Source organism: Gossypium hirsutum, chromosome D11, assembly GCF_007990345.1.
Source record: "Gossypium hirsutum isolate 1008001.06 chromosome D11, Gossypium_hirsutum_v2.1, whole genome shotgun sequence".
NCBI classification, from domain to species: Eukaryota; Viridiplantae; Streptophyta; class Magnoliopsida; order Malvales; family Malvaceae; genus Gossypium; species Gossypium hirsutum.
The window spans coordinates 54,549,873-54,562,684 of NC_053447.1; the positions used below are offsets into that span (position 1 = coordinate 54,549,873).

The 12,812-nt window shown below is 31.5% G+C and overlaps 1 protein-coding gene and 1 non-coding gene across 4 annotated transcripts; one reads left to right on the forward strand and one right to left on the reverse strand.

The window, feature by feature from the left end:
• Positions 1 to 2,537: 2,537 nt before the first annotated feature.
• On the reverse strand, positions 2,538 to 5,346 carry LOC107961880 (uncharacterized). Of its 3 annotated transcripts, XR_001701467.2 has the most exons (7): positions 5,091 to 5,346; positions 4,847 to 4,919; positions 4,675 to 4,776; positions 4,443 to 4,580; positions 4,043 to 4,130; positions 3,690 to 3,829; positions 2,538 to 2,943 (listed from the first exon to the last, which is right to left on the reverse strand). It is a non-coding gene; the product is annotated as an uncharacterized protein (transcript). The 3 variants fall into 3 exon arrangements; XR_001701469.2 differs by lacking the exon at positions 4,847 to 4,919 and having other exon boundaries at positions 4,675 to 4,815; XR_005920518.1 differs by lacking the exon at positions 4,847 to 4,919 and having other exon boundaries at positions 5,091 to 5,345.
• Positions 5,347 to 7,757: 2,411 nt separating this feature from the next.
• LOC107961882 (uncharacterized) lies at positions 7,758 to 9,166 on the forward strand. The gene is made up of 2 exons (XM_016898043.2): positions 7,758 to 8,097; positions 8,295 to 9,166. The coding sequence occupies exons 1-2, from the start codon at positions 7,867 to 7,869 to the stop codon at positions 8,913 to 8,915; spliced, it is 852 nt and encodes a 283-aa protein (XP_016753532.1). The 5' UTR covers positions 7,758 to 7,866; the 3' UTR covers positions 8,916 to 9,166.
• The last annotated feature ends 3,646 nt before the right edge of the window (positions 9,167 to 12,812 follow it).

Sequence of the window (12,812 nt, forward strand, 5' to 3'; positions counted from 1 at the left end):
TCCAAGCTCCCAACAATGGCGTTTCGGTCGAAGAAAGGAAATAAATTAAGAAGATGGCTTTATGTTTCATATTTTAACGTTTTTACTTTATTTTAATAATAAAAAACATATAAATTAAAAGTAGATTTAAGCCCAAACCGTCACACTAATTTAAGAATGAATAATTTACCAATTAAGGCCATCCAATCATGTTTCCCAAATAAATTAACACATTTAAATTAATAGTGATTGAATTTTTCAACTATTACAATTTAGTCTTTTTTGCTTAATTAACTACCTAAATATTAAAATTTCTTACCCAAAATTTAATACGACCTTAATAACACTCCATAAATATTTAATAAAATATTTATAGCTCGATTTATAGAAACGAGGTCTCGATACCTCATTTTCTAAAATCACTTGACTTTAGGATCATACCACTTGAACCTAATTATTCAAGCAAATAGCATAAATTTCCAACTCAAAATTTATTTTTGAATACCAAATTTGATTCTTAAATATTAAATAATAACATTTACAAATTTACTTGTCGGATTTGTGGTCCCAAAATCACTATTTTCGACACCACTGAAAAACGGGCTATTACAATAAGGATGTTACAACCAACTTGAGAAAAAAAAACATTATTTTAGTATCATTTTGTGGTTTGAGCCATATTTATTTTAGAGGGCGAAAGTAAAACAACCAAATGTAGTCAAGTCCTATAAGTTGATGGGAAAAAGATATGATTTAAGTATTTGGAGGAACATTTGGAATTGACAACAAATATACAAGGGTGCAATTTGCAAGATAAGTAAATTGGTATGAATCTAAAATGGAATGTGTTAATGAAGCTTTACTTAGTAGAGTGAAAAGAAAATTAAGAAAATGAAAAATTGAAGGGGTAGAAAAATAGAAAGATGAAAAATATAATATTTTTTATAGGTGTGTTTGATAAGAAAAATAAAAAAAAATTGAAAGAAAAAGTAATTTTCTTTCAATCATTTACTTATTAGAGTTGGAAAATGAAATGACATAAAATATAATATTTAAAAAAATACATAATTTTAAAATACCATACATTTCGCTCTTATTTTCTCTCCTATTATCATTACAATCTGGAAAAAAAATGATTTTTATGGTTCAGGATGTAACATGGACATGAAGAATATAAAATATATATTTTCTTCCTACATCTCTATTCTTTCCTTTCATCCCTCCGTACTATAAATTCCCAAAACTACTCATAGTCTATCCCCAACTTATAAATAGAATAATAACGCGCTTTAATGCACTCGAATTCACATTTTACTGCATTGGCAACAATGCCCATACCAATCGAGCTAATACTCAATTGACAAATACTTTTTTTTTAATGTTGAGAAAGCTAAATCTATATTCTTGATTTATTGATATTTAATTTATTAACATTGGTTGGTAAGATTAATTTAAATTTAATTAGGGCACGTTTGGTTCGCTGTAATGGAATAGAGGCGTAATAGCAATTCAATTGTTTGGTTGAATGTAATGGAATAGAGGCGTAATAGTATTCTTGTGTTTGGTTGAATGGAATGGAAGTGTAATAGCATAAGGGAAAAAACTAAAATGACTAGACTACCCTTAGCATAAATTTGTTTAGGTAAATGATTATTGTTATTGTTATTAAATTTTAATAAGATTATATCAATAATAAATAATTTAATCATATTTTAACATAATTATTATTAAATATATTTTAATTAAAATATATAATTTGATAAAATTCTTAGTATTAAATATTCTTATATGAATTTACTAAAATCATAATATATGACACTATAAAATGTAATTTGAAATAATTATTATTAAATATATTTTAATTAAAATATATAATTTAATAAAATTCTTAGTATTAAATATTCTTATATGAATTTACTAAAATCATAATATATGATACTATAAAATATAATTTGAAATAATAATTATTAAATATATTTTAATTAAAATTTATAATTTAATAAAACTCTTAGTATTAAATATTCTTATATGAATTTACTAAAATCATAATATATAATACTATAAAATATAATTTAAAATAATTATTATTAAATATAATTTAATAAAAATATATAATTTAATAAAATTCTTAACATTAAATATTCTTATATAAATTCTTAACATTAAATATAATTGTGTTATAAAAAATTTAAAAATTCTTAACATTAAATATAATTGTGTTATAAAAAAAAACAAGGATTATATATACTTACTACGATGGTAAAAGAAAAAAAAATTTAATTATAATTTATTCTTTTTTTTATTTTACCATATGAAAAAAAACACAAATTATATACGTCTCTGATTATTTTATAATGCCATGTAACTTAAAGTTTTAGTAATTAAAAAGATTCTGCTTTTCCTTATTGCTAAATCCAGAAAGAGCTTAGGAAAATGCTTCAATTTACATTGGCTCAATGTTGAATAAGATCAATAAGGCAAATCTGTTGACAAGTTGCAGTACTGCCTCAATATCTCAGTTCATGCACAAACATAAATCAAGCATTCATTGGAAGAAATTGAAGCATTTGAAAAGCTTGTTGCTCCTCATTTTTCTATTATAGGTAAAACTCCAAACACAATGACATTTCCAAAGATCTACCGTCAATTCGCTATTGAGTATTGACACTCTGTTTTGGTTAACATATGTTACATTGCATTAAACTTGCAAGTAAAAAGCACCACAAATACCAATTACATAAGCAAGCAAATGCAGTGAGTATTAAGACCAATGCTGGAAACTAAACAATGAAGCTGAATGAAGTCCACCATTGATCTTATGAATTAAAACTAGCCAATAACAAGTCAACCGCCTAAAAGAATTTAAGCACGAAGCTTCATATCTGAACTATGGTACCCCCCACTTTCAAATCCATCCATTTCGTATGCTCAAAACCACCATCACCTTGATGCACTTTAACTTTCCTGTTATTCATTTCAATGTCATGCAATGTCATCAACAACCGATTTACAAACCCGAGAAATATAGACTAAAAAAACCAGATAACAAAGAAACAAACTGAAGGATGGAGATAGAGAAAGCGAGACATAAAGGAATAGCATCAATCTCACATACTAAAGAAGCAAATTTTCTTTTTTGAAGGAAATTCTACACAAATGTGCATAAGAAGCAAAAATTTATACATATTTGAGTAGCATTTCCATAAACATTTTTCAAGCATTATACAGTATGTAACACTAATTTTTTTTATGCAAAGTATCATTTGAATGGACTTGAACACTTCAACAAGATGGAATATATATCTACTACATCTAAATTGACATATCTCTAAGACATCGGCAACCCGCTTCGCTCTACCGGCACCTTTCTCTGTCTCACCTGCAAGATAACCGCTATAGGCAACCTCCTATCCTATGAAGTATGTTTTCTCAAAAATCCTGTCCTGAACAGACAAATTTTTGACATCTCATCCTAAAAACCCAACAACATATACGTTGCCTACCTGAAATTTCAGAAATCTACCATACATTCTCCATAATTCATAAAAAAAGAGAACATCACAGCATATTTTAGTCTAAGAACTGTCGGCAACTGAATATATATTTGTAACATCAAAAATTAGAAACATAATAATCCTCAAGGTATTAATACAATTGAGACCACAACAGATCATGACAAAGGAATTAATACAATTGAGACCTAGACAAACCTGTCAAAAATAAATTGTATCTGGTGCATTACACTGCATTGCATTCGAGCATATTAGGAAAACATCAATCTGCATGAATATCCTTGTCCAGGCAGGAGTTCATATCGATAGTCAAAAGTCAGCTCTTCACCTACAGATATCTGCAAAATAGTGAAATAGGAGGGGAAAGAAATGTCAAAGACATGCCTATTTAAAAGCTTCTTTACCCAACTAAACTTTTTTGATAACGAGCCACTCGATTAAACTCAGCCATCTAAACCACATCTTATTCCACAAACCATTTTCAACAATAGATCATCTAAGGTTTCATATATGCAATAGATTTGTACTCAATATTTTTGAGAAGCGCTTACATCTTGACTGGCATAGAGACCAATGTGAGCTCGGTGACAATCTATGCTGTCCACAAGAACTTGATGATTCACAAGATTTGGCGAGCAGCTGAGAAAAATTCAAGGACAGAATACGAAGTTTTCATGAGTGCATTGATAGAAACTTGGGATTTCAAAAGTAGAGATATAACATCATTTTCTGAATACAGCAAGTTGAACTGAGCCACTTGGCTAAACTAATTCCTTCAAAAATGTCATAAATGCTAAAGTCATTATTACACATAATTAGAAAATGGTGAACATATTTAAAATCTCTGGAACTTTAGTCACACAATTTTTATGGCCAAGTTACAACTTGGAAATGCCAGAATGGGAAAATATTTCAGTATGCGATAGTGGATGCATACAAGTGTATCCTCACCTATGATTGATGAACCGCGAAACATTTCCATATTTGGATGCATCAATAAAATATCGTCCTTGTCCTTCAATCAACCGGCTCATATCATTTATTTGAGAACCAATGTTAAACAGATAGTTGCAACCATCTCTACCATACCTGATATTAGATCATACAGCCGATTCAGCATAAAGCATATAAGCATAAAAGCAAGCACAAAGTAAAAGTAGATCTCTGTAAATGAGATTGAAACCTGGTAAGCCTATTGTTTGCCTTTTGCTCGCCTAAGATCTCCCCAACGTATTCACACACAAATGTGCCACTTAGAATTGGTTCACCAGCCCTGACCCCCAGCCTTGAAGATCAACATGAAGCAATGTCAGAGGATAGAACTCTAGAATAGAACAAAAAGTTGAAATAATTACCTTATTTTCGATTTTGAAGACTTCCAGTTTTACACGTAGTTCCAAAAAAGAATAATTTGAAAATCATTTCTTCCTAAGCACCCAAGCACCGAAATATAAAATCAAACAATAAATCGTGAAATGAATGTGAGAAAAAGGGGTGACCTTGGAAGGATCGGTTTCTCCTTCTTTATAAAATGAAGAAAATCAAAGAAACGATGAACAATAATCGACGACAGAGTGAGTGGAAGGGAAAAGAAATTACCTGTGCAAGGAAGCGTGGGAGAATCGGAGCGTTGAGGACGAGGGCAGAAAACGAAAAAGAAAAAAGGGAAAGGCGCGGAATGGGTAATCGGCGCTGAGGGGGCGTAATGCCTATTATGTGCAATCAATGTAATGGGGGAGTAACCGATTCGGGGGAATGGGAAAACAGCGAACCAAACAGCCGTTTCCTAGTGGGCCCGCTGCATAGGGGGAATATGCATGCAGAGGGGGGAAAACAGCGAACCAAACACGCTGTTAGAGTTACTTTAGATTAGTTTAGGTGGAATGATATTTAACTTGATAAAAAGATTGTTTTAATGTATATTTATTAAAATTATGTTAGTTTAAGACTACTAAAAATAAGATTGAATTGGGTTTCACCTTTTAGGTTGTAATAAAATTAAATTATGTCCACAATTAAATTTATTTGATTTAAGATTTTTAGGTTTTTTCAAATTTAATAATTTTATATGAATTTTTTTATAAAATATATATTTATATGTTTTAGAATTTACAATATTTCATATAATTTTTTTAATTAAGTAATGAAATGATAAAATTAAAGCATTATATCATCACCTCGATATTATAAAAATTAAATTTAAAGATTAATCAGAATAAAAAAAGTTTTCGTAACAAATTAAAAAAAATTATTTAATTTAAGTACTAAATATTGCTCTTTTTAGTTTGACTGATTTAGGGTTAAGACCTAAATTTTCACTACTCTACCACGTGGTTCCACCGTTGATAGGGGATTTGTTATTTCCGCCTCAAATTTTTGCTAGGAACAAACCTTATCTTGGGTTTGGACTTTGGTGTTTGTTGCAAAAGAGGTGCTCAAATAACAAATCGTCTATAAATAACCGGTTCCAGCACTTTATCTCAATATCCACGATTTAAAAAAAAAAAAAAGAAAACCTCTAGATCTCAAAAGAGGTGCCTCACTGCCTTGAGTTGTGATTTCTGGAAACGTGAAATAACTGCGACAAAGATGGCACCGGTGAGATTTCCTTCGGTGAGTTTCAGTAGAAAAAGCTTTGGAATCACCCTTGGCCTATGATTGAAAAGCGAACCAAAACATTCTCCGATCTCGATTCCTCTTGCCCGAATTCCAATTTCCCCGTAGTGGGTGTGCCTTGAGTTGTGATTCCATAGTTCACCCTGGCAAAAGCAAGCTCGTCTCTTCTGGTGATGAGAGGGTGTGGGTGTGCGAGTAGGCCAGGGGCCTCAGCTGCAGTCACTTGCGATGCCCACATCCACTCTGCTAATCATCAGGCTCGTCGCTACCAGCTTGTCCTTGTCGACCCTTTTCTTAATGCTACTAATTGTCAACCAGATGTAGTGCTAGGTTCTGGGTCGTTGCCCAGTCCTACTCTCAATCCCTAAACTCACCATGGAAACTAATCATGTCAAAACTGTTCTTTGTTTTGGTTGTTGCTGTTGTTGTGGAATAAGGGGGTGGTTTGTGTTTCTAGATTTGTTACTCAAACCACCAACCATTCACGAAACGAAGAGGGAGCACTAGTGGAAGGGGAGGGGGTGTTTGTTGATGAAAATCAAAATGATGCAAAGAATAAAGAAATCAAACATTTACCTTTCATATTCCTTTAATATACCATTTTGGGAATGGATTCTTTGAACATATTATATATATACGCACAACTGCTTCTTGGATGAATATTTCTGGGATTTTGAAGATTTCATTAATGGAGATCTGGATTATAGATATTTGGATTTGAGTTAGTGGTAAGTTTTGAAACCTTTCGGGTTTTAATGGAGAAGTACCATGTGGGTCTTTCATGGGACTAGGAGTTCTATGTTTTGAACTCTTAGCAGCCTCCATTATCAAAAAGAAAAGAAGTCTTTCAAAAAGTTGGATCATGAATCTCTTGATTATCTAATCCATACCCTTCTCTTAGATTCTCAATCAAACCACCCTTCTCAGTTCTCACCACGTTCGTCCTCAGTGATTTTCTTTTTTCCATTTTTCTTCATAAGCAAACACACAAACGCTTCTTTACAATCTATCACTGTCGTTGGATTCCAATCAGGTCTTATGTTTTTCCTTCTTCAAGTGTTTCTTAGTCACCACTGCCGTTGAATATACAACTAGATTTTTGGATGAATATCTGCAGACTTTAGTGTGTGTTTTTAGTACTGTCATTATTTTTTTAAGCGAGAAGATATTTACATGTAACAGTAACACAGTAAAAGATTCTTTCGTTTGCGCAGGGGGGGCTGACTAATAAGGAGTGAGTTGTTTATTTCCTCTGTTCATATATTTTGAGTAATGTTGGAAAAATTTTGCTACTAATTTATAAAATATTTTTAATTAATAAGATTAAACATACAAATTTATGGTGGTTCGATATATATATATATATATATTATAATAGCCTTAAGCTGATAAAGAACAAATAATTATATTTGATCCTAGTCAAAAGTCCGAGATAGATATATCCTTTTACCAACAATTGTTTAGAAAGTACAAATTATGATAAAGAGTTTAAATTATAAATTTAGGGTGGGTTTGGATAAGCGATTGGTACGGTGCTGTGCGTTTAACTTACTTTTTGTCTCACGCTACAGTATCTAATCTCACCGCCACTATTATTTTTAAACTAACCTCAAGGAAATGCACCGTTCATCCAAACTCACCCGTGAAATGGTGAACTTCATGAGTTATGGCTTTAAATATATCGGCTCACATGCCCTCGCCCAACCTTTATGCGTCGGTGCTTTTGAATTCACACCCTTGCCTGACTTGAAAATTGAGCATGCCCCTATTCCTCCACAAAGGAGGCTATCAACTTCACCTCTTCTCTTGGAGCTTTCTTCAATCCCTCCGAAGATACAGCCTGAAAAGCAAAACCCTTAAATCCCACATTACAGCAGGAAGAAACAAACAGAAATGGCCAGACAGCAACGGGTCGGACTTTTGCCCACCCGAAAATTTATACAAAACAGATGTGACCCGGGGAGAGAGAGAGAGAGAGAGAGAGGTCTGGGTAAGTAAGATCCCTTTCATGCAAAGATCAATGAGATTCGATTAGGACTGGAACTACCTGCAGGCAACTTGCCCATTCTTTTTTCCATTTATGAATAACCTAATGCTAATTATTCATGTCAATTAAAGAACTAGCAATTTTGCTTGTTTTACATTAATATAAATTTATTTATTTTCTATGACTGCTGTTCAATTCAGGGTCTAGATAAGGCCGTAAAAGCTGACTTAGCAAGAATACCAGAGGAAGAAATAGGCATCGGGGCAAGGCTACTATCTGTGGAAAGTTCCCTGATAGAGCTGAAGAGTGTGATTTGCGATTTAAAAGCAAAGGTAGATTTGGTTGATGACTTGGTGAACCTGGTCACTAAAGCAGTAATTGATAAGGATCTAAACCATATTGACCAGCCAACCATGGTCTTGATGGATGAAGCTACAAAGGCCTTCACTGAAGCGCCGAACGAGGCTCAATCTCGCGGGAGCCGCCGCGCTGCTGCCAGAAATGTCGGAGGGCATCAGGGCAGTTCTAGGGACATTGCAAGAGAGGAAATAGGCATCGAGGCGAGGCTACTATCTGTGGAGAGTTCACTCGAAGAGCTGAAGAGAATGATTTGGGATTTAAAAGCAAAGGCAAAACTGGTTGATGACTTGGTGAACCTGGTCATCAAAGCAGTAATTGATAATGATTTCAACATTGAACAGGCAACCGTGGTCATGATAGACGAAGCTACAAGGGCCTTCACCGAAGCGCTGAACGAGAGCTGCCCTGTTGTTGGCGGAAGTGGTGGAGGTCATGAGGACAGTTATAGCAAGCACAATTAATATTGTGATACTTTGTTTTATTTTACTGGTTTCTGGAGTTTGTGAAAAAATCTTTAAGTGCCATAATATTATCTAATAAGTTTCAATGTATTGATCCAACAATCAAAATTTTACTGTGAAAAACATTCCAAAAACCACCCTACAGTGATATGGGAAAGCTAAATTCACAGTAAAATGTTGAGTAACAATATGCTACTTAATTAAACCTATATATATTGAAGGCATATATAACCAATTCTTTGTGAGGAAGATTTATTAGTGTTTACTTGTTAGCAGATTGTTTAATTAATTAACTAAATTTTCGTAGGGAAAAGGTTTGGTAAGAGTTGAAATGAATTCGTCATCCACTACCATGAACGGGATGACCTAATATTTTGGGTTCTTTTTAAAGGTTAATATAACACTTCATACTCATATTTAATTTCATACCTGGTTTTTTATTCCATTTCGTATTTTCGCACCATCTTCCGTCGGCGGTCCGAGAGGGGGCGCCAAAACGCATATTCGTCATTCACTAGCATATTCTTGGGATGACCTATTATTTTGGTTTTTTATTCCATTGTCGTATTTTCGCACCATCTATTTCATAAGTTTATTGTCATTCAACTTTAATCCTTTAATTTGTCATTTTGCTACTGGATTAATATTATTTAAAACTACACTCATGACGCAACCAAAAACTTTATAAATAATAATATAAATAAATAATATCTATTTTACTAACAAATATTAGGTATAATTACGAATTTTGAAAATGAATTATAAATGAATAGTAAAAATATCTATTAAGATATAAAAACCTTAACAAGAAGTACTAAGTTTAAAGAAAAAAAAACCCAGAATTTTGAACAAATGAGTATCCATAAATTATTTTACTATTAATAATACTTACCGAATTTATAAATAAGGTTTTTACTTGTATTAAAAGATGAAATAATATTTAAGGTATAATAAAATATTAAAAAATAAATGTTTTTTTAAATTTATTTGTAAAGAAAAAAATACATTAATATATCATCAAACGGTAACTATTTTGTTTTCTATGTAAGTTACACTAAGTAAAAGAAAGTTAAGATTTACTCCAAATTGTTTTATTTGAAGTTTTTAATTTTCTTTTATATTAATGTTAAGAACTAAGTAAACTTTTTTTTTTTGACAAACAGAAAAAGTTAAAACATATATTAAAATTTATTTCCAGAATTTTAATCTGGCATCTAAGTTTAAAATAATAAACTTTATTTTAATTCGAAATAAAAAAATTTCATTAATTGTTTTTTAATAGAGTTCTTAAAAAGGATTAAATTCGGTTATTAGTATTTATATTTTTTAAAATATTGGTCAAATTTAATTTTAATACTTTTCGAATTTTGAATTTTTTTTAGTTTATTCGAATTTTAAAATTTTAGTCCTCACCGAAACGACAACAATTAGATTTGTTTGTTTAAATACAATTACTAGTATGTACATTGCATATAGTTGTAGATTTATTTCATATTCTCCAATTGGATCATTCTAAGTCCCTATACTTTTCGAATTTTGAAATATCAATATTGACGCAAATTGTAGTAGTTAATCCATTAATTAAATTTTTAGTGAGTAATATGTAGAAATAAGAAGTTGACATGACATTAAATGTACGACAATATGTTTGTTGCATTAGATTAATTCTAGAAATACCAAAGCTTAACTTCATAAATTTACCGTTATCCTTTGGTGAGGATTGAAATTTTAACAGCACAAAAATTAAAAATGACAGAATCTAATAGTATAATTTAACCCGAAGATTATTCTAATTTACTAGTCAAAAAGTTGGATTCATTATTGAGTTATATATAAATTGTAATTTTTTTTAAATAATTGATAAACGTGAATTTTTTTATAAATTGATTGGTAGCCTTTCCACTCCCAGTTCAGTTTCTCACTCTCACAACAAGTCTGATACTTTTCATACCAGTTTTTGCAGGCACACATGGTAATTTGCTTGTATTTGTAATTTTGTAGTTAAATTCCTGGCATTCCATTTGGATTTTGTTATCATTTCACCGGATATTTGTTCTTTTATTTGTGATTTCTTTTAACCATAAGTAAGAACTGAGTTAGTATAAATTTAGTCATTTAAATTTTTAAAAAAATTAATTATTGCTTTTTAATTTTCAATGCAGGCAAGAGTGAGAGAGGAGGAAACATGGAACGAAGCAAAGCACATGTTGTATGAAAGTTCACTGGAAGCGCTGAGGAGGGTGCTTTCAGAGAGCAAAGCAAAGGCAAAAGTGGCGAATGACATGGCCAACCTTGGTGTTGATAGCCAAAGCTGCAGAAGCCTTATTAGCTGAAGTGTTAAGCGGGTTGAATCTGGATGGAGTCGCCTTGCTGCTGGCGGAAATGGTGGAGGGCATTAGTGCGCTACTACCTATCACAACTAATCGCTTATTTATGTATTTGGCTCATGTTAGAAATAAGTTCAGTTTTATTTCTTTTTTATATAATAGCGGAGGATGGGAGTTCGAATTTTACCCATGCCAATCACTCAGTTCTTTTAGGGAAGTATCTACATCACATGTATAATATATAATTAATTAATTAAATGTCATTGTTTATTATTATAAAATATTAGTTCAAATTAAAAGTAATCTAATTTATTTAAGAGTTATTGAGTTTTAGTTATTAAATAAAGTATGAGTCAAATGTGTGTAAATACTCTGGTAACTAATTTCTAATTGATGATTGATGATGGGCTGATTACAAATTAGAGTTAATATGCAAAAGTTATATATTAGGTTTATGATCTCTAAATTACACATATGCAATTTTTCTAATATCCCATCTTTAGAAAAGAGAGTTACATTCTCTGAATTACATGCATGCTAATTTAGAAGATAAAAAACTATAATATTCAAAGATTTCAAGAAATCGATAGATTCAGGTACGCTTCCGCATCTAGTTTTGTTCTTGATTTATTCTTAATGATTTGACATGATAGATCCTGGTTAATAAAGTTTTATATCATATCTTGTTTTTATGGTTCTAACAAGTGGCATCCGAGTCTTGTCATGTTGTTGAGAACGAATTGATTCTTTATTATTTTTGGATTGATTCGTTTTTCAAATTTTATGAATTTGATATTTAGATTTAGTGTTTTCGATTATACATATATTAAATCTTTTAGATTTATATTAAAATTTTAGGTTTTGATTCTCAAATTTTAATCTTGTGAAATTCTGATTACTATACTTCAATTAGTAGTATATATATTTATAATCAATTGATAAAACTTTATTTGTGAGATTTTAGGGTCTAAATTACAAATTTGGTATAGTGAAATGGTGAAATTCAGAGTTATGGGTTTATAGATATCGGCTCACATGCCCTCACCCAGCGTTCTCTCTCTGCCCCACTCTATATGGTGATATGCTTGTCTATGGTACTGCTCATGATATTGTGGAATGAACAATGTAGATAGATGAATATTTCTCTATACAATTACCAAATTGTGCATCTCTCTTTATGGTGATGTTTTACCATTCAGTTGTGATTTATTAATGGTTTGGTTTGATGCCCATCCGGACTCAAGTGTGCTTGAGATCGCAAGATCTGTAAAACCTCATTACTGGTATTTTTCTAGGATTTGACCCATACTTCCTCTATGCTTCTTGGGTCGTCAACATGCTTAACTTTTACTGCATTCTCGTTTATAATACCCCTACACCCCCAATTTATACCTTGGTGCTTTTGAATTGACAACCTTGCCTGACTTGAAAATTGAGCATGCCCTTATTTCCTCCACAAAGGAGGCTACCAACTTTACCTCTTCTCTCGGAGTTTTCTTCAATCCCTCCGAAGAAACAAACAGAAATGGCCAGATAACTGGTCGGACTTTTGCCCACCCGAAAATTTATA

What these genes read in the sequence shown, in the direction of transcription:
- LOC107961882 (XM_016898043.2), top strand. Translation starts at nt 7,867, where the DNA reads ATGCCCCTATTCCTCCACAAAGGAGGCTATCAACTTCACCTCTTCTCT. An exon ending in AGAGAGAGAGAGAGGTCTGG is followed by an intron (nt 8,098 to 8,294) that starts GTAAGTAAGATC and finishes TGTTCAATTCAG; the next exon opens with GGTCTAGATAAGGCCGTAAA.